This window comes from Haliotis rubra, unplaced genomic scaffold, assembly GCF_003918875.1.
Source record: "Haliotis rubra isolate DU_JTF1 unplaced genomic scaffold, ASM391887v1 Scf1480, whole genome shotgun sequence".
NCBI lineage: Eukaryota > Metazoa > Mollusca > Gastropoda > Lepetellida > Haliotidae > Haliotis > Haliotis rubra.
Window position 1 is genome coordinate 125,502 of NW_025765426.1, and position 22,440 is coordinate 147,941.

Below are 22,440 nucleotides of genomic sequence, written 5' to 3' on the forward strand. Positions count from 1 at the left end.
TGCTAAAAGTCGCGTTGTATTTTACTGACTTTCTCACATTCCTTTGAAATTTAGCAAATGTTTACAGGTGTTTTCAGCTGTCAAATTATTGATTTACAAATATCCAAATGAATACAATTTGGAGTTACTGTCATTTTAAAAAGAAAACTGATTCGCGTATTACATTCAGATGTATGGTACAGAGGCGATATATTCGACCAAAGTGCATAATATGAAGAGAAATTACATAATATTAATTGCATGAAAGCCAGGAGAAAATGTTCTGAAACATGAATGAACTAAATGAGCAAGTGGGTGAGCAAAATGACTCTGAAGATAAAACATGATCAGAAATCATAACATACAGTACAACATGCAACTTATGTCAGCAATGCCAGCAACATACGCCACAAACAACCGAATTCTGAAAATCCCTATGTTGCTAGGGCATTCAAGTGAATGGAAGACATGCCCCTTGGCACCAATCTCTTTCTGATCTGATTTGCCATGATGATACAGCATCGTTTGATAATGGTCAAAATGAAAATTTGGATCAACTGATTTACCCACATGAATAAAAACCAAACCGACCAATCAAGCACCATCAAAACAACGCAGATATTTAGTTAGCCCTTAATGTGCACAGCGCGTCTATGTGCGGCATACTCAGTAGAATGATATGAATACGTGTCATTAAAACTTACTTTAAATGCTATCGCAAAGTTTTTAAGTTGACATGCATGATGCAATCTAAATTATTTGGAAACCTGCAGGTGTCCATGCTTAAGTAGCACACAACAGATAAGAGAAGGTAGGTATGTCGTTGCTTTAGAAAGATAAACACGCACACCCAGTTCTAGTTAGACAGAAATCAGCATATATATATTTCAAGCAGCTCAGTGCATGACTCAGTGAAGATTTTAGCTGGTGTTTATGTATTTGACGAACTCATCGAGAAGCATGATGAAGATATTGGCTTTTCACTTGCTCTGTCTTGGAATAGTCCATGGAAGGAAGAATGTTTTATTTCTGGTTTCGGATGATATGAGACCAAACCTTGGTGCCTACGAAGGACCAGATTTTCCATCTCCTGTTCATCCGAAGATGCACACCCCGAATTTCGATGCGCTTGCTGCCAGATCCCTGTTACTCAAGCGAGCTTATGTCTCAGTGGCTTTATGCAATCCGAGCAGGACGGCCGTCCTCACCAGCAGGCGCCCTGACACAAGCCACATCTGGCAAAACGAACTGTACTTCCGTCAGTATGGGGGTAATTTTACAACACTACCCCAGTATTTTAAACAAAACGGTTATAGAACCATTGGAATGGGGAAAGTATTTCATCCAGGAATACTGTCCGGAGGTGACGATCCTGTTTCATGGACAGATCCCTACACCCATGCTCCTGATGATTACATCAAAGTTGACAACGTCCTTATAGAAGCAGTCTCAGAGGAAAGAGCTAAAGCACGACCACTTCAAGATCAACTTCTGGCCGAGTATGCCATCCAGGCGCTTAAGCAGGTGGCCCCTAAAGCTAAATCAGGTGAGCAACCGTTCTTTCTTGCTGTGGGATTCCGTAAACCCCATGTAACCTGGAACTTCCCTGCCCGCTTTAAGGAGTACTACCCTCTGGAAAGTCTGAGGCTGCCACCAAATTACTATGCTCCTGTAGGAATGCCAGCCATAGCTTGGCACAATTTCGTTAATCTGACTAGGTATACAGATATGCAACCCTACAACGTGACACACACTGGCCATATTAACTTTACATTTCCCGACCAAATTACTCTTGAGATGCGACAAGCCTATTACAGCTGCATAAGCTACATAGACTATGAACTTGGAAGGGTCATTGCAGAGCTGGATAATCAGGGCCTGACTAATAATACTATAATATCCTTCTGGGGTGACCATGGATGGCAGTTGGGGGAACATTCTGAATGGCAAAAGGAAACTAATTTTGAAGATGCTACCCATGCTCCTATGATGATTCATGTTCCCGGAGTTACTGATCATGGTGTTGTCACTGAGAAACTTACAGAATACGTTGATCTGTATCCTACACTCGTTGAAGCTGCAGGACTTCCAAAACTCGACATGTGTCCACCAAACTCTCAAAATGTCAGTCTGTGTACAGAGGGTACAAGTATGGTGCCACTTATGACGAATCCTACAACGGACGATTGGAAAACTGCAGCATTCTCAGAGTATGCCCAGAAAAGCAATGTAATCGACGGTGACGCAGTTATGGGATTCAGCATGAGAACTGAAGAGTATCGATACACAGAGTGGATCAACTTCAAGGCCATGCCTCTGTATAAACCGATGTGGGACGAGCTGCAGGGAGTTGAACTCTATGATCACATGAAAGACCCAGAGGAGAACTATAACCGAGCAGATGACCCATCCTACAAAGACGTCAGGGTCGAATTGTCAAGGAACCTGAGGCTGGGCTGGCGTGGAGCTCTTCCTAATAGACGCGTCTGAGGTCAACACCGCCTGTAACTTGCGCTGTTAAAAAACTTCTCGAAATATAAATGTTCACTTTGCTCAGATGTCTTTTGATCATTGTTTTCCCATTAAGACTTAGGTGTGAATGGATCTTGATGTACATATAACAGAGACAACATCACGGTCAAAACGTTTTGGGAGATGAACAGATAGGTTAATGGAGTGATGACCTAAATCAGTTGGTTTAGTTACATTCATAGGTGTTTTGGGGTTGATTGTTAAGAGCCGCACTCAGCAATATTCCAGCTATGTGGTTTGGGTCTGTAAATAATCCAGTCTGGACCAGACAATCCAGTGATCCACAGTATGAGCATCATCCTACCCAAGTGGGATACGATGACACGTGTCAACCAAGTCAGCGAGCCTGACCATCGGATCCCGTTAGTCGCCTCTTACAAGCGTGGGTTTCTCAAGACCAATTCTACCCCGGATCTTCACTGGTTTACAAGGAAACGTGTTCAGTGTTGGACTCGTTTGATTCGTTACTTGTATTGTGCCCTTTGTTGTTGCATGTGGTGTTCACGTAAGCTGGTATGTGTGGGCACGATAGAAGGAAACAGTGGGGTTTAATTTCAATCAGTTAGAATGCATGTTTCCATCTGACTAATGATCAAACGTTCAATGTAATGCAAACATTTTGCATTGTGCACATTCAAATTTAGTAGAATCGTGGCTCGATGTATTGAGACTTTGTGACCTGGAAAATAACGTAAAGTTTCGAATAACTAAAAATTATATTATAAGAATTTATTTCCATCATTAAAGTAAAAGGCATACGTAAATTGCAGTGCCACGATACACTGCTTACTGCGGACAGGTTTAGTCACCCACTGGATCTAACAAGACAGATTAAAGTCAGAGCTCACTCAAGTTTATCATCACAACTCACTGTTAACCTGTTTCACCACAGATCACTCAAGTACATCATGACAGTTCACGAAGTAGGTGGGGTGAGGTGAAATGGGGTTTACCGTCGTACTTAAGAATAATTCGCCCAGATGACGACGTGCATGCGTGTGTATGTATGGCTGCTTGTACAACCCTAGACTTAAGCTGGTTTAACAGTGCTAACTCAGTAAGCTCACTGAGACACCATGGCGAAGTTAAGCTCAAGTGAGTGAGTGAGTTCAGTTTTACGCCGCACTCAGCAATATTCCAGCTATATGGCGGCGGTCTGTAAATAATCCAGTTTTGGACCAGACAAGCTAGTGATCAACAACATGAGCATCGATCTGCGCATTTGGGAACTTATGACATGTGTCAACCAAGTCAGCGAGCCTGACCACCCGATCCCGTTAGTCGCCTCTTACGACAAGCATGGGTTACTGAAGATTCATTCTACCCGGACCTTCAGTGGTCCAACCCACAAAAGAAAAAACAAAATAAGAAACTTAAGACGAAGATCCCCAATACAACTGAAACATCAGACCTCCAGAACTTATTTGATCCCCTGGAGATGGATGTTCCTCCATCTTCACAACATACCAGTAGCAACAACTACTCTTCACGTTCACGTGTGCGATCACCATTCCAATCTTCTTCAGTGGAACCGCTGCGGACTTAGGCATAATTTGCATGAGCTGCAGTTATTGCCAAACGATCCATCAGCAATGTGTTAAACACACAGATAAATTTGATGTAAGACACTATTATTAATTTCATTCTCAAGAACGCTTGAAATTATGTACAAATCTTTTATCTTACCCATATTTGACTACTGCGATAATATTTGGGATAATTGTAACAAAGAACAAGTAAAAATGCTAGAAAATCTACACTTGGATGCTCTTCGAACAATATGTGGAGCAGTACGAGGAACTAGTCACGAAAAGCTTTACAGGGAAACGGGTTATTGCTCCTTGTCTGACAGGCGACATTATCATAAATTATGTATATATTACAAAATGGTCAATGGGCTGACTCCTAAATACCTATCATTATGGGTCCGACTTAGTATCTCCAGCAAAACAGGATATAACCTTCGTAACTCCAACGACTTTCAGACAAATGCTGGGCGCTTATCCCAGTATAACCGATCTTTCCTGTCTTCTTTTGTTAAAGCATCGAATGCACTTGATATCAATATCAGAAATGTAGATTCCCTATCTAGGTTTAAACAATTGATTTCCACAGATATTCAGATTTCTTCAAATTGTATATACATTGCTAGTTATGGCCAGCGACAATACCAAGTGATCCTATCCAGAATTAGGCTAGGTTGTAGTGATTTAAAAGCACACTTATTTGACAGATTCCTGATTGATGATCCCACTTGTTCATGTGGCCACAACAGAGAAGATGCTATCCATTTTTTTCTGTCATGTCCCCGCTTTGCCCAGTTTAGACTCGACAAATACTTTGTCCTTAACCACCTCAGCATATATACCATACTTCACGGCAATGACGATTTATCTCCTTTAGACAATGAAAACCTAATAAAATCCGTACAGAATTATATAACTGAAACTAACCGCTTTACGGAATTCAAGTAACAACCTATAAACATAAAATGCACTTGGTATCTTGTTCTTTATTTTCTTTTTTTTCTTTTTCTTTGGTTTGATTCATTCATTAATGTCCTAATGTCTGCTCCATAGACTTAAGTCAAGGTAATAATGAATTATATGCGGAGAAGCATTGACATAGGCCATATGGCCTGTTTGCTAATCCTATTTCCATTTTCTTATGTTGTGTATTATGAAAATGTAAACATTAATGGAAATAAAATACTGTTTAAATCATTTCATTCTTTTCACTACCGGGTGATAAAGTTACCGGTTACCTTCTGTTCTAGTGCGACACGGCGTCATTCATAGCCCTGTTCCCCTTAACACAAACATGCAAGCTGTAGCAGTTTGTCTAACATTGCAAATTGCCTTCACACTATGTTTCTTATACCTCCCTCCTTCTTTAAATCTTCAGCAGAAGCTTGAACTTAAAAAATATGCGACCAGCTCCCTTAGTCTTTTATTATCATGGGCGATCTATATGGACATAATTCTTTGCGAGGAAGTTCAAACATTAATCTAAAAGGAAAAGTGATCGAGGATTTCATATCTGATAACGACCTGTGCATCATTATTGATGACTCAGAAACTTACCTACATCCTGCTACAGGTACGTATTCGTCACTAGATGTGTCTCTTGTAGACTCAGATATATTGAGATATACTCAGATCAACTATTTTGAACATGTGTCCCCATCTGATATTCCTCCGTCATCATGATGGAATTTATAAAGCAACAACCCTGATTAGCTTTTACATGAACAAATGTGTATTAACAAAATAAAACCTGAACTTTTCCGGGGCATTCCTGAACCTATAAAAAATTTTTGATTAACTAACTATCATACCTGACGAATGTATCCCTAAGTCCTCTGCTGTTCCTCACATTCGAAAACCATAGTTTAACGACAATCCCACACAAGCGAGAAATGCACGGAAAAAGGCTGACCTCTATTTCCGTCGCCATCCTATGGTCCACAATGTAAATAAATACAAAATCTTAAATGTACTTTTAAACAAAGTAAACGTCAGTATTGGCAAAATTATGTATCAAGAAGAAATTCACGTATGCCAATGTCCAAGGTATGGAATATGATACTAAAACTAGCGTCCGCCACCTTAAAAATGAAAATGAAATATTAACAGACACTTCAGATATTGCAAGTAAACTGGGCGAAACTTTGGCTAAACACTATTCCTCGTCTAATGACGTACCTAACTTTCACAATCATCAAAATTAACAAGAAAAGAAAACTATTAATTTTAATTCAGATATTGGGAAAGATTGTATACTCCCCATCAAAAGTTTAGACTCACTAGTGTAAATGTAGCCATTTACTTAAGTCAACTGTTCTAAAATAAATTTTGCAAAACTGTCCGTACTGTTTAAAGGTACTGTTTACACGTGAACTGATGTATTGTAAAACACATTTGTAACGTTGAAAAAGATTATTGTCATGAGTTCAATAAATGATGAAACTCAGTGAAAATTGACGAATTCGTAACAAAACTTTACACCAAAACGCAGCTGTTCACATGCACGATATTTGCACATACTTTTCAGCAATTTGATGCATGATCCTCATGCAATTCATCTGCATAAGGTTTGCAGTTTGTTCCCCCAAGTTAGTGGAGAAATTCATCTTCGATGTAACCATACATATATACATAACATATAGTGAGTGCTTTAAGTGAGTTTAAACTTTTGATGGGTAGTATATATTGGGATGTTTTCTATTCATGAACTTCATAAAACTCTTGAACAAGCTCACGATACTGCTTCAGGAGCTGATAACATCCCTTACCAGCTCCTGAAGCATTTAGACGTCGGGGGAATTTCCTTCTTCATGGCCTTCAAATTATTGACCAATTTCACTGACCAGCTGCGTTTGCAAAACCATGGAACGCATGATCAACAATTAGTTTGGTACATGGAAACCAATAATCTACTTACTGATATACAATGTGGTTTCCGTAAAGACAGAAGTACAGTTGATCATTTAATGCGGTTGGAATACTTTGAAGAAAATGCCATAATTAACAAACAACATGTAGTGTCTATCGTTTTCTATCCAGACCACATGGAAATTTTAAAAGATTTACCTGATTTTGGATTGCGAGGCCGTTTATATCCAAGTTTTTAAATGACAGGCTATTTGAAGTCCGCGTGGGTTCAACGCTGTCTGATCATTATAATCAGGATCAGGATGTCCCACAAGGCAGTGACTTGTCTGTAACATTATTCACTGTTAAAATTAGCAGTTTATCGAAAGTTTTAAATGATTCATTTGATGGATCACTTTTAGTGGATGATTTTTATATTTCTTGTCGTGGGAAAAATACGCATACCATTTTACGGCAACTGCAGCTTTGTTTAAGCAAAATAAATAAATGGTGTTTGGTAAATGGATATAAACTTTCAAAATATGAACCTCAGAAACATCTTTAATTTAAATAACACACCTATTAAGGTAGTAAAAGAAGTAAAATTCTTAGGTTATTTTTTTATGAGCAATTGGCCTTTCAACCCCATATTACATATTTCAAAAACAAATGCCTGAAGGCCCTTGATTTACTGAAAGTTATACAAAGTGGGGAGGCGATCAGATCTATCTTCACAGATGGATCCAAGGATGGTGGCGCAGTTGCTAGTGCTGCTGTCATTGGATCCAGAACAGTTTCTTCTGGATTGCCAAACGGCAGGTCCATTTTTACAGCCGCGACAACCGCCATTTTATCTACAACACATAATTATAAACATCACATAATATATTCAGATTCCCTCTCCTTGCCTTCAGTCTATTCAAACCATGCCAAATAAATATCCACTTTTAATAGAGTTTCTTGAAGTACACATTGACCGTGCTACTGGCCAGTTCGATATCGTCTTCTTTTCGTTATCAGCCATGTTGGAAATTCTGGTAACACAAAGACTGATTTTGCTGCTGAAGCAGTACTTGAAAAATCTGTGACACCACTTCTGATCCCATAAAGCGATTTCAAAGATATTATCAGATCTTATATCCGTGATCTGATGCAGAAGAAGTGGGACACCCAAGTAGGTATAAATAAATTACATGGAATTAAACCAACCATCGGTTGGGTTGTCTGTCCAGATTTAAAGAGATCATAATGCGACGATGTCGTATTGGTCATCATGGATATACACACGAATATCTATTGCAAAGTGAGGATCCATTATTTTGTATCCCTTGTGATGAAGGAATCACGGTCAAAGTATGTGTTTTAAGTGATGGCTAAAATTCAGTAAATCGCCAACGGCTGAAGAGGGTCCCCATGGCCCTTAGTATGGTTATCTGCCTTCAGTTGCGGGCGATGATGAGGTCTATCAATCCAGCTACAGGATTTTCCAGAGGTGGCCAACTATCACATGAACAAGATCCACGAACCACGTGTTACAGAATTTTAAGGAACTACATGTAAATTAAACCACGTTTGAGGATTATGTGGAACGAAATGGAAGCAAGCTTCAAGATCATGAAACCGCTAACTAATGAAACCAGAAGTAACTGAAACCTCGTTAAAGGATGATGTGGAACTAAATGGAACCTCGTTACATGGTGATGTGGAACTAAATGGAACCTCGTTACAGGATGATGTGGAACTAAGTGGAATCACGTTACAGGATGATGTGGAACTAAATGGAACCTCGTTACAGGATGATGTGGAACTAAATGGAATCACGTTACAGGATGATGTGGAACTAAATGGAATCACGTTACAGGATGATGTGGAACTAAGTGGAATCACGTTACAGGATGATGTGGAACTAAGTGGAATCACGTTACAGGATGATGTGGAACTAAGTGGAATCACGTTACAGGATGATGTGGAACTAAGTGGAATCACGTTACAGGATGATGTGGAACTAAGTGGAATCACGTTACAGGATGATGTGGAACTAAGTGGAATCACGTTACAGGATGATGTGGAACTAAGTGGAATCACGTTACAGGATGATGTGGAACTATGGAATCATCGTTACAGGATGATGTGGAACTAAGTGGAATCACGTTACAGGATGATGTGGAACTAAATGGAACCTCGTTACATGGTGATGTGGAACTAAATGGAACCTCGTTACATGGTGATGTGGAACTAAGTGGATCCTCGTTACAGGATGATGTGGAACTAAATGGAACCTCGTTACATGGTGATGTGGAACTAAATGGAACCTCGTTACATGGTGATGTGGAACTAAGTGGATCCTCGTTACAGGATGATGTGGAACTAAATGGAACCTCGTTACATGGTGATGTGGAACTAAATGGAACCTCGTTACATGGTGATGTGGAACTAAGTGGATCCTCGTTACAGGATGATGTGGAACTAAATGGAACCTCGTTACATGGTGATGTGGAACTAAGTGGAATCACGTTACAGGGCGATGTGGAACTAAATGGAACCTCGTTACATGGTGATGTGGAACTAAGTGGAATCACGTTACAGGGCGATGTGGAACTAAATGGAACCTCGTTAAAAGATGATGATGTGGAACTGGAAGTGGAAACACGTTACAGGGTGATGTGGAACTAGGAATGTGGTGGAACCTCGTTACTAAGTGGATGATGTGGAACTAAATGGAACCTCGTTACATGGTGATGTGGAACTAAGTGGAATCACGTTACAGGATGATGTGGAACTAAATGGAACCTCGTTACATGGTGATGTGGAACTAAGTGGAATCACGTTACAGGATGATGTGGAACTAAATGGAACCTCGTTACATGGTGATGTGGAACTAAGTGGAATCACGTTACAGGGCGATGTGGAACTAAATGGAACCTCGTTACATGGTGATGTGGAACTAAGTGGAATCACGTTACAGGGCGATGTGGAACTAAATGGAACCTCGTTAAAGGATGATGTGGAACTAAGTGGAAACACGTTACAGGGTGATGTAGAACTAAATGCAACCTCGATACATTGTGATGTGGAACTAATTGGAACAATGTGTTACAGGATCACGAGAAAGTAAGTGGAACCACATTACACGGTGATGTAGAACTAAGTGGATCCTCGTTACAGGGTGATGTGGAACTAAGTGGATCCTCGTTACATGGTGATGTGGAACTCAATGTAACCTCGTTACAGGGTGATGTGCAAATAAGTGGAATCACGTTACATGGTGATGTGTAACCAGGCTTCAGGATTATGTGGAACTTAAAAACACTTAAATTAACAGGGGGATTTTGTACTCAGTGGAACCTTGTTACAGGGTGATGTGGAACTAAGTGGAAACACGTCACAGGGTGATGTGGAACTAAGTGGCACCTTGTTACAGGGTGATGTGGAACTAAGTGGAAACACGTCACAGGGTGATGTGGAACTAAGTGGAACCTTGTTACAGGGTGATGTGGAACTACGTGGAAACACGTTACAGGGTGATGTGGAACCTCGTTACAGGATGATGTGGAACTAAGTGGAAACATGTTACAGGGTGATGTGGAACTAAGTGGAACCTTGTTACAGGGTGATGTGGAACTAAGTGGAAACACGTTACAGGGTGATGTGGAACTAAGTGGAACCTCGTTACAGGATGATGTGGAACTAAGTGGAAACATGTTACAGGGTGATGTGGAACTAAGTGGAACCTTGTTACAGGGTGATGTGGAACTAAGTGGAAACACGTTACAGGGTGATGTGGAACTAAGTGGAAACACGCTACAGGGTGATGTGGAACTAAATAGAACCTCGTTACATGGTGATGTGTAACTAAATGGAACCTCGTTACAGGTGATGTGTAACTAAATGGAACCTCGTTACAGGTGATGTGTAACTAAATTGAACCTCGTTACAGGTTATGTGGAACTTAGTGGAATCACGTTACAGGTGATGTGTAACTAAATGGAATCACGTTACAGGTGATGTGTAACTAAATGGAATCACGTTACATGGTGATGTGTAACCAGGTTTCAGGATTATGTGGAACTTAAAACACTTAAATTAACAAGAATCACTATTTTCAATCAACAAAGAGTATATGTTTGTGGGTGTGCTGTTGAATTTTGATGTGTGTGTGGTTAATACTATGAGTGTGTGTGTGTGTGTGTAGCTTATAGTATGAGTGTGTGTGTGGTTTATAGTATGAGTGTGTGTGTGGTTTATAGTATGAGTGTGTGTGTGGTTTATAGTATGAGTGTCGGTGTGGTTTATAGTATGAGTGTCGGGGCTGTTTATAGTATGAATGTGTGTGTGGTTTATAGTATGAGTGTGGGTGCGGTGTATAGTATGAGTGTGGGTCTGGTTGATAGTATGAGTGTGGGTGTGGTTTATAGTATGAGTGTGTGCGTGGTTTATAGTATGAGTGTGTGTGTGGTTTGTAGTATGAGTGTAGCTGCGGTGTATAGTATGAGTGTGTGTGTGGTTTATAGTATGAGTGTGGGTGTGGTTTATAGTATGAGTGTGGGTGTGGTTTATAGTATGAGTGTGGGTGTGGTTTATAGTATGAGTGTGGGTGTGGTTTATAGTATGAGTGTGGGTGTGGTTTATAGTATGAGTGTGTGTGTGGTTTATAGTATGAGTGTGTGTGTGGTTTATAGTATGAGTGTGTGTGTGGTTTATAGTATGAGTGTGGGTGTGGTTTATAGTATGAGTGTGTGTGTGTGGTTTATAGTATGAGTGTGTGTGTGGTTTATAGTATGAGTGTGTGGGTGTGGTTTATAGTATGAGTGTGTGTGTGGTTTATAGTATGAGTGTGGGTGTGGTTTATAGTATGAGTGTGTGTGTGGTTTATAGTATGAGTGTGTGTGTGGTTTATAGTATGAGTGTGTGTGTGGTTTATAGTATGAGTGTGGGTGTGGTTTATAGTATGAGTGTCGGTGTGGTTTATAGTATGAGTGTGGGTGTGGTTTATATAGTATGAGTGTCGGTGTGGTTTATAGTATGAGTGTGGGTGTGGTTTATAGTATGAGTGTGGGTGTGGTTTATAGTATGAGTGTGTGTGTGGTTTATAGTATGAATGTGTGTTTGGTTTATAGTATGAGTGTGGGTGTGGTTTATAGTATGAGTGTGGGTGTGGTTTATAGTATGAGTGTGGGTGTGGTTTATAGTATGAGTGTGGGTGTGGTTTATAGTATGAGTGTGGGTGTGGTTTATAGTATGAGTGTGGTGTGGTTTATAGTATGAGTGTGGGTGTGGTTTATAGTATTAGTGTGGGTGTGGTTTATAGTATGAGTGTGGGTGTGGTTTATAGTATGAGTGTGGGTGTGGTTTATAGTATGAGTGTGTGTGTGGTTTATAGTATGAGTGTGTGTGTGGTTTATAGTATGAGTGTGTGTGTGGTTTATAGTATGAGTGTGGGTGTGGTTTATAGTATGAGTGTGGGTGTGGTTTATAGTATGAGTGTGTGTGTGGTTTATAGTATGAGTGTGGGTGTGGTTTATATAGTATGAGTGTGTGTGTGGTTTATAGTATGAGTGTGTGTGTGGTTTATAGTATGAGTGTGGGTGTGGTTTATAGTATGAGTGTGGGTGTGGTTTATAGTATGAGTGTGTGTGTGGTTTATAGTATGAGTGTGTGTGTGGTTTATAGTATGAGTGTGTGTGTGGTTTATAGTATGAGTGTGGGTGTGGTTTATAGTATGAGTGTGGGTGTGGTATATAGTATGAGTGTGGGTGTGGTTTATAGTATGAGTGTGTGTGTGGTTTATAGTATGAGTGTGGGTGTGGTTTATAGTATGAGTGTGGGTGTGGTTTATAGTATGAGTGTGGGTGTGGTTTATAGTATGAGTGTGGGTGTGGTTTATAGTATGAGTGTGGGTGTGGTTTATAGTATGAGTGTGGGTGTGGTTTATAGTATGAGTGTGGGTGTGGTTTATAGTATGAGTGTGGGTGTGGTTTATAGTATGAGTGTGGGTGTGGTTTATAGTATGAGTGTGGGTGTGGTTTATAGTATGAGTGTGGGTGTGGTTTATAGTATGAGTGTGGGTGTGGTTTATAGTATATGAGTGTGGGTGTGGTTTATAGTATGAGTGTGGGTGTGGTTTATAGTATGAGTGTGGGTGTGGTTTATAGTATGAGTGTGGGTGTGGTTTATAGTAGTATGAGTGTGGGTGTGGTTTATAGTATGAGTGTGGTGTGTGGTTTATAGTATGAGTGTGGGTGTGGTTTTATAGTATGAGTGTGTGTGTGGTTTATAGTATGAGTGTGGGTGTGGTTTATAGTATGAGTGTGGGTGTGGTTTATAGTATGAGTGTGGGTGTGGTTTATAGTATGAGTGTGGGTGTGGTTTATAGTATGAGTGTGGGTGTGGTTATATAGTATGAGTGTGGGTGTGGTTTATAGTATGAGTGTGGGTGTGGTTTATAGTATGAGTGTGGGTGTGGTTTATAGTATGAGTGTGTGTGTGGTTTATAGTATGAGTGTGTGTGTGGTTTATAGTATGAGTGTGTGGTGTGGTTTATAGTATGAGTGTGTGTGTGGTTTATAGTATGAGTGTGGGTGTGGTTTATAGTATGAGTGTGGGTGTGGTTTATAGTATGAGTGTGGGTGTGGTTTATAGTATGAGTGTGGGTGTGGTTTATAGTATGAGTGTGGGTGTGGTTTATAGTATGAGTGTGTGTGTGGTTTATAGTATGAGTGTGGGTGTGGTTTATAGTATGAGTGTGGGTGTGGTTTATAGTATGAGTGTGGGTGTGGTTTATAGTATGAGTGTGGGTGTGGTTTATAGTATGAGTGTGGGTGTGGTTTATAGTATGAGTGTGGGTGTGGTTTATAGTATGAGTGTGGGTGTGGTTTATAGTATGAGTGTGTGTGTGGTTTATAGTATGAGTGTGGGTGTGGTTTATAGTATGAGTGTGGGTGTGGTTTATAGTATGAGTGTGGGTGTGGTTTATAGTATGAGTGTGGGTGTGGTTTATAGTATGAGTGTGTGTGTGTGGTTTATAGTATGAGTGTGTGTGTGGTTTATAGTATGAGTGTGTGTGTGGTTTATAGTATGAGTGTGGGTGTGGTTTATAGTAGTATGAGTGTGGGTGTGGTTTATAGTATGAGTGTGGGTGTGGTTTATAGTATGAAGTGTGGGTGTGGTTTATAGTATGAGTGTGGGTGTGGTTTATAGTATGAGTGTGTGGGTGTGGTTTATAGTATGAGTGTGTGTGTGGTTTATAGTATGAGTGTGGGTGTGGTTTATAGTATGAGTGTGGGTGTGGTTTATAGTATGAGTGTGGGTGTGGTTATATAGTATGAGTGTGTGTGTGGTTTATAGTATGAGTGTGTGTGTGGTTTATAGTATGAGTGTGTGTGTGTGGTTTTATAGTATGAGTGTGTGTGTGGTTTATAGTATGAGTGTGGGTGTGGTTTATAGTATGAGTGTGGGTGTGTGGTTTATAGTATGAGTGTGGGTGTGGTTTATATAGTATGAGTGTGTGTGTGGTTTATAGTATGAGTGTGGGTGTGGTTTATAGTATGAGTGTGGGTGTGGTTTATAGTATGAGTGTGGTGTGTGGTTTATAGTATGAGTGTGGGTGTGTGGTTTATAGTATGAGTGTGTGTGTGGTTTATGGTTTATAGTATGAGTGTGGTTTATAGTATGAGTGTGTGTGTGGTTTATAGTATGAGTGTGGGTGTGGTTTATAGTATGAGTGTGGGTGTGGTTTATAGTATGATGTGTGGGTGTGGTTTATAGTATGAGTGTGGGTGTGGTTTATAGTATGAGTGTGGGTGTGGTTTATAGTATGAGTGTGGGTGTGGTTTATAGTATGAGTGTGGGTGTGGTTTATAGTATGAGTGTGGGTGTGGTTTATAGTATGAGTGTGTGTGTGGTTTATAGTATGAGTGTGGGTGTGGTTTATGGTTTATATAGTATGAGTGTGTGTGGTTTATAGTATGAGTGTGGGTGTGGTTTATAGTATGAGTGTGGGTGTGGTTTATAGTATGAGTGTGGGTGTGGTTTATAGTATGAGTGTGGGTGTGGTTTATAGTATGAGTGTGGGTGGTTTATAGTATGAGTGTGGGTGTGGTTTATAGTATGAGTGTCGGTGTGGTTTATAGTATGAGTGTGGGTGTGGTTTATAGTATGAGTGTGGGTGTGGTTTATAGTATGAGTGTGTGTGTGGTTTATAGTATGAGTGTGGGTGTGGTTTATAGTATGAGTGTGGGTGTTTATAGTATGAGTGTGGGTGTGGTTTATAGTATGAGTGTGGGTGTGGTTTATAGTATGAGTGTGGGTGTGGTTTATAGTATGAGTGTGTGTGTGGTTTATAGTATGAGTGTGTGTGTGGTTTATAGTATGAGTGTGGGTGTGGCGACAAGTATGGGTAACTGAATATCAATTCTATCCCGGATCTTCACGGGTCTGTAGGTATGAGCGTGGGTGTGAAGGAGTGAAAGTATGTTTTGTTTGTGATGTTGCAACTCAGCTGATGGACCACTTTGTCGTCTTCTTTTGTCACACAATAAAATTATTTATTTTTTCAGTGACTATGCCGATTTGAGTCATGTCGTCGAATAGAGACATTACTTCTGCTTTGACAGACACTCGACTCAGTCTCAACAAATTTATCAATATCACTGATGTTCATCACACCTCTGTTATCCTCAAAATCATATTCAATGGAAATGACAAGACACAAACTATGACCAATATATAGCTATTATTACTCTTCTATCTTCTTGTATGGAGAAGAAAGACAGTAGAAACACATGCCCTGGTGACAAGTACTAAGCATATCACCAAGGACGTTTACTGAGGAATACTTGATCCCAAATGAATAGTCACTGCAGCTTCATCATGCGTCTTGTCTGAACATGGTGCGTATATCCGAAGCTGGTGGAAATATGTGTGGTCTTATGTTTTGTTCAGCACATGACACGGAGGAAAGACTTTCCAGTTTTCAAGGCTATTATGTTATGCACAGTTTCTCACTACAAAGATCCAGTCTTGTAGCCTCCCGTCTCTTTTGGAATCTTCCGCGTCTAGGTATCCGGATTTTTGAAATTTGGCACCTGTGCAAACTGAGGTGGTACTCGAAAGTAAGGCATGAAAAATCTGTCCTCACTAATGCGCATGTTAGAACATTCCTTTTCAGATTTCGTGGTGGTAATTCTATTATTGTAATCTACGAGACCCTAGGCCTTGGTATGTCGTCAGTCCATTGCCATACACTTTGCATCCTGGAAGGATAAGAATATGGTCAATCAGAATTCAATATTGATATTATCATTCACATATCATTAAAATATGGGAAGAAGCTATAAAAATGCATTTGAACATTTGTATTGGAAAAGAACATCTCTTGTTTGTGTGAAATTGAATACTTTCTTGCTGTGCAGTTTTACACAATCTTTGGTCAAACTTTTGGGTACTATATATTTATCACAAAGTGCGCAAAGTTTACACGTTCATGGGCACTGCCAAGACTTTCATGGGTATTTCAAACGCTTTATTGAATACGATTAACATGTTCGCGGGCACTGCCAGCATATTCATAAGAACTGATAACAAGATCACCAGAACATCCTGTATATAATTTCTTTGGAAGAGCAGCAACGAAGGACATATTAAGAGCGTCTGTAAAAACCCCACTCACGTCTGACACAGCTGCTGTTGGCAGGGTTGAAGCTGTAGCCTGGTACACACTTGCACGTCTTGGTGAAGCACACGAACATCCTATCTGCTGGACAGTCAGAGTCAGTTACGCATCTGGATTCGAGGGCGCTGGTGAAAGCGAGACTTGTGCCATGTTCAGAATTATATAAGGTTGGAACTGTGTTGACAATAAAAGAACAGTGTTAACAGGTCCAGTAGCTTGGTGGAATGGAAGTAAGTTTCAGTTGGAGATGGAATCTAAGCACATTCTATGAAGACAAAATGAAATGAAATTACATTTGTGACGTCATTCCATTAATTGTTCGCTCCATTACCTTTCAGGAATGGAGCGATGTGTACCAGTTTCAAATTAAAACCTTCATTTTGTCATTTTGACATTTGATTTTGATAAAAGAAATATTCCCAATACTTTGAATGTAATTTAAGTAGGGTAATGCTGGAGTAACTCTCCATTCCTTTAAAATAATGAAGCCGAAGCCCCGGTACTGTATGTGTACCTTCATCTAAATATTATCCTCACCGCCACTTTATACTCAGTTTATGACACTCAACAACATCCTCACCTACGCCACCACCTGCAGCTGCATCATCTCCCTCATCTCATTTGACCTTCACCCTCACACTTGGCTATATGCTCAGTCTCACCTGCACCATCACCCTCAGCTTCACCTCAGCAACATCTAGGTACTACCAACACGGCTTTAGTATTATTTCGTAGCAAGAATGAAAATATAGTTGCAGGCAGCGATGAGGTCTCCTTGGCTCTAGTTCTATCTATTGTATCTGAGGGCTGGAAATCATCGTCCAAAACGGAGCCAGAACAAGTTTTCTGACAGGCGAGCGGATGTTCCAAATACAGCCGGGGTCGCGGGGGTGATGTACCTTTTAAGAAGTTCCAAGAAGAAATAGTTCCCTCTTCAACAGGCTGTATCTCAGTTGTTCTTGGTATACGGTCAGAACAATTAGTGTTCTGGAATCACCAAGACGCCATCTACCATACTGGCACTTTGTATGCAGAATTTGCACATTTTGGGAGCAAACTTCTCAGAAAACTGCCGAAAAACATGGCCAAAAATTGAAAACAAATATAACTGCCAAACGGTACGTTTTAGCGACTTGACTCGTCCTGGCAAAATTGTTGGGAATTCAATTGTGCATCTGTACAAGAAATTTGAAAGTGTTGGAACAATTAGTTCTTGAGATATTTGCTGTCAAACGTTGACATTTTGGAATTAATTTTGAATTATCCACGCTTTGCTATTGGGCCTAGTGCCTAGAGATTTTTAAGGGGAATATCTACACCTCAGTGCGCATCTGTGTGACTTTTGGTAAGCGATTTGGAGCATTGGTTTAGGAGTTATGTTTGGTACAAAAATCGGCGGAATAATAAATAATAATAACACGGCACTAACAACACGGATTTTTGTTTGCAAAACATGTACTTTACCGTCAAAGATTTTAGGATAAGGGCACGGCCATGTTTTAGGGCAGAACTGTCGACCGATTTACTGGCTGGAATGAACGACATTAGCCGTGTGTCTTTGAGATTCCTTGACGCTTGACAACTTTAAAAAATGTGTCATTGGAATCACGTGTACAGAACCGCAACTTGTCTCAGGCTCGATCTCCGTAGTCCCATTCTATGGGCACACACAAGGTCATTCATAACGCCCATATTGCACACGGATTTACAACTTTATTAACGACCTGTTTCACTTCCTCATCTGGCATCTCAGCCACACCGTGAAATAACACGCTGTCTCTCGTCGATCTCACTGTGAGATCTAACACCGCCTTTTGATCTCACTACTTTGCTGGTACAAAGGCTCGACGTCTTTGCACATTTCATCCACATTCTTCGTCATCCCATGCTGCTTCTGAACTAGTGAATAAAGCTGGTCTGACAACTCGTCAATCATACGTGGGTTGCCGCTTTCCGACCCGACCTCTTCTCTTGCCCTGTTTCATCCAACCTGGGGTTTTGTGTGGCGAAATACATTACGGTGAGTCTCTAGTTTGTGCGCCCTTGTAAGGGTGTCTCAGAGAACGTTCGACGGAAAGTGAGTTTCTTGTCGATGGTGCCCACTGCTGTTGGATGCAATGGCCTATGCAAGTAAGAAGTCGAATCTTGTCAATTAATGTCCTTATCCCAATCTCGTTTGCCTTGATCAGATATTCCTGTTATTTGATCCTTATGTGTTTAGCTGGTTTATCAAATATATTATTTCTGTAAGGTAACAGCTAGTATGTCCTAGTTGAACTGAAATCACGTAGATGCAGTAGTAAGTCAAGTTACGTCATAACACTGGGTCCTCGAGAAAGATGTCCGTACGAGTTCATAATGCTATCCAGGGAGACAATGCTTTCAGCTGCTTCCAAACACACGTGTCTCTTGCTAGTCGAACCAGACTACTCATTTACTCTCACGCGAATCACGCGAATGTCAGTCAATGATGGAGTTGATCTCGAATAATAGACAATCGGAATATAGAACACGGTCAGGTGCAGCACATTCACTCATAAAACGTAACAAAAGTAAACGAAATGTCTCATAACACAAACATATTTCAGGTCCTGATGTTTTGGTCATAGAAGGCATATTACCTTTAACACAAACTGCGCCACCATGACGTCTGTCCACACACCTAGTGTTGAGTCCACAGTTCGCAAGGACACAGGATGAAAGCTAAATCAAGAACATTTTGTTAGACATTGATTTCCAAGTTCAAACAAGACGTTACTCAGAAATCTGTAAGTAAAAGAATTTAACACATTTATAAATTAAAGCATTATCTCTAAATATTGATTTTTTGTTTTGCAATACTAATTCTGCATTACTTACACTACTGTTAACATTGCTTTCATTTACAAATCCATACATCAACCAGGATCATTATCATAGCATCATCTCAAATATTACTTGGCTTCTGTGCTTTGAATGAACAACATATCCCTCCTTCATGGTCCACTTGATTGAATCATTGTGGAGAAGATGACACGCCAGTCTGTCAATGGCGTATGCAAAACTCATACAGGAACCACGTTCCACACATTTCTGGTTGCACAGCTTGATTCCAATACCGGTCACTACTTCCTCTTGCGTAGCTTTTCCACGTGACTGGTATGCACATAAAAGTAATAGAACAATTCGCATCATCATATCAAAGCTCCTAAGATGAAGACAGAATGGATTAGAAGCCGTCGACGTCTCGTTATGCTACGAGAATCCAGATGTACTTCAGTCTCCGAATGTATATTTCAGTTCTCCTTATATGGCATCAGGGAGTTTATTCAATGTACGACTAAGCCCGTCAGTAATAGATCGTGTAGAAAATATTCAATTTTGTATATGTTATTAATGAACGTGATCAATACTTTCTACTTATACCACTTAAACATATATCTATAATTCAAACTCCCTGTTTTATACAAAGACAGATGGTATGTTACTCTACAACGGTTTATTGCTGTAGCATATTAACACAAAGTGCCACAACCTCAGAAATCGCTTCATTGTTAATACGTTCCCATTTCTATGATGAATAAATACTTTTCCTCAAAGCGTTTCCTTTTCGTCAACTGTCTACTTTTGTAGAGCAAAATTCCAGCCAATTCCACCCTCCGGGGTCCATTACATTGAGGTAAAAGGGCAAAATCATGCTACACTGATTTCACAGTGCATTCTGGGAGTCTTTCTCACTGTTCTCTAATTAGGGATGGTAATAATGGAAGAGTGAGTTTGGTTTACGCCACTTTTAGCAATATTCCAGCAATATCACGGCGGGGGACACCAGAAATGAGCTTCATAAACTGTACCCATGTGGGGAATCCAACCCGGGCCTTCGGCGTGACGAGCGAACGCTTTAACCACTAGGCTACCCCACCGCTAATAATGGAAGAAATTAATTCTGAAAATAATAATTACGACTTAAAGAATATGAAAATGGCTTTAGATGTTAGTTCCACCGACAACGGGGAGTGTTTTAGCTATTCTGAGTGAAGTCTGAAGATCTGTTTAGATCAGAAATGGCATTAGATGTATATTTAATCTGAGAGCACCCGCAGTGGTGAGAGGTTACATTGATTACATTAAGGTACTTTACAACAGAACGTTTCAGTTGTGAAATGCAAATGAACAAGCTTTTATCCTGCCCATCATTCCTGGAGTTGTGAGTGAATGCACCACCAGTTCCTCATCTCATAGAATTGTGAAACAGTTTGTTCCCTTCCCCCTAACACCCGAGGACTTACTTTGTCACCTCACGGCAAATGCATAATGCACGCTGCACTAAAATATGGGTAAAGAGACATTTGAGATCAACGCCATGGTGATTGAAGTTGTCGCTTGGTGGCCTCATCTCCACATGATTCTCGCCGGCAGAGAAACGGTATTCCATCATCTATTCGAGTTCTGTGTAGTGCAGTTCAGATGTCATATTTATCCCTGAGATGAATGGCTATTCGTCCCTTATCCAAATCCGTTTCCGGGATCACAAACTGTAACAGATTATGGAAGTACAACAACTTTGTAATCACCTGAATTTTCATATCGCCCACCCTAAGTATGCATCTTATAGAGCACAGACACTGTATTTTGTCTGGATACTGTGTTTTGGTAAACATTGTTATTTATTTGTCTAAATGAAGAATAGTTTTGTGAGAACCCATATCATTATGTATGATATAACTGCCTGTGGATGTATCCATCATTTTGTGTGTATTTCAGTGGGCACGGACCTGTTTGCATGTCAAAATCAAATCAATCAGAAGGAGCACGTATCTTCAGTAAAGAAGGCAAATAGGTGTGGACTTTGGAAACAAGTGAAGATGATGCTCACAGGGAAAAACAAACTTCGAAAGGGTTTGCACCGTGTAACGTTTCATTGATGACATCTTTTACTACCCGGAGAAGAAGCCAGAGGGACATACTTGTCCTTCCTCCTCACTACTCACTATCACGCACAGAAATACACTTAACACTCGACTGCTGAGTGCGGCGTAAAACTAAACTCACTTACTTAGGCACTGCTAATAATGGTGCAGCATGAGTGAGAGTATATCATCACAGTTACTTGTGCCAGTGTCATTGATTCCAGAACAATATCTTCAATATTAGAGGAAAACAGCTCTTTTTTCACAGCAGGACCCGTGATGGTTCGGGCTAAAATATTGATCTTCAGTAACCCATGCTTGTCGTAAGACGCGACTAACGGGATCGGGTGGTCAGGCTCGCTGGCTTGGTTGACACATGTCATTGGTTCCCAATTGCGCTAATGAATGCTCATGCTGCTGATCACTGGATTGTCTGGTTCAGACTCGATTATTTACAGGCCGCCGCCATATAGCTGGAATATTGCCGAATGCGGCGTTAAACTAAACTCACTCACAGCAACAACTGCCGCCATATTAACACCATAAATATAAACAATATATAATATTTTCGGACTCACTTTCATGCCTTCAGGCAATATAAAAATCCACTTTTATTCGAAATAGTTGACATTAATTGGCCGATTTTGCTGCTGAGGCAAAAAAAAAAAATATGTGACAACACTTCTTATCACATACTCAGAATACACAAGCATGATTATATCTTACATCCGTGAGCTAATGCAAAAGAAGTGGAACACCCAAGGAGGTATCAAAACTTACGTGAAATATAACCAACCATCCGTTTTACCAACTTGGGTTGTCAGTCCAGATTTGAAGAGGTCATCATGCAAAGACGTCTACGTCGTATTGGCCACAGCAGGTATACTCATGAATAAATATGGTGACGACCTTCCGTGTTGCATCTCTTGTGATGACACGATAACAGCCAACCTTGTCCTGTAAAGTATTATCCCCTTGAGGCGATATGTAAGCCCAC

At 40.3% G+C, this 22,440-nt stretch overlaps 1 protein-coding gene across 1 annotated transcript; it reads left to right on the forward strand.

The window, feature by feature from the left end:
• Nucleotides 1-1,023: 1,023 nt before the first annotated feature.
• Nucleotides 1,024-2,469, forward strand: LOC124269855 (iduronate 2-sulfatase-like). Its single transcript, XM_046704903.1, has one exon. It carries the CDS (start codon nt 1,024-1,026, stop codon nt 2,467-2,469), a length of 1,446 nt encoding a protein of 481 aa, XP_046560859.1.
• Nucleotides 2,470-22,440: the final 19,971 nt, after the last annotated feature.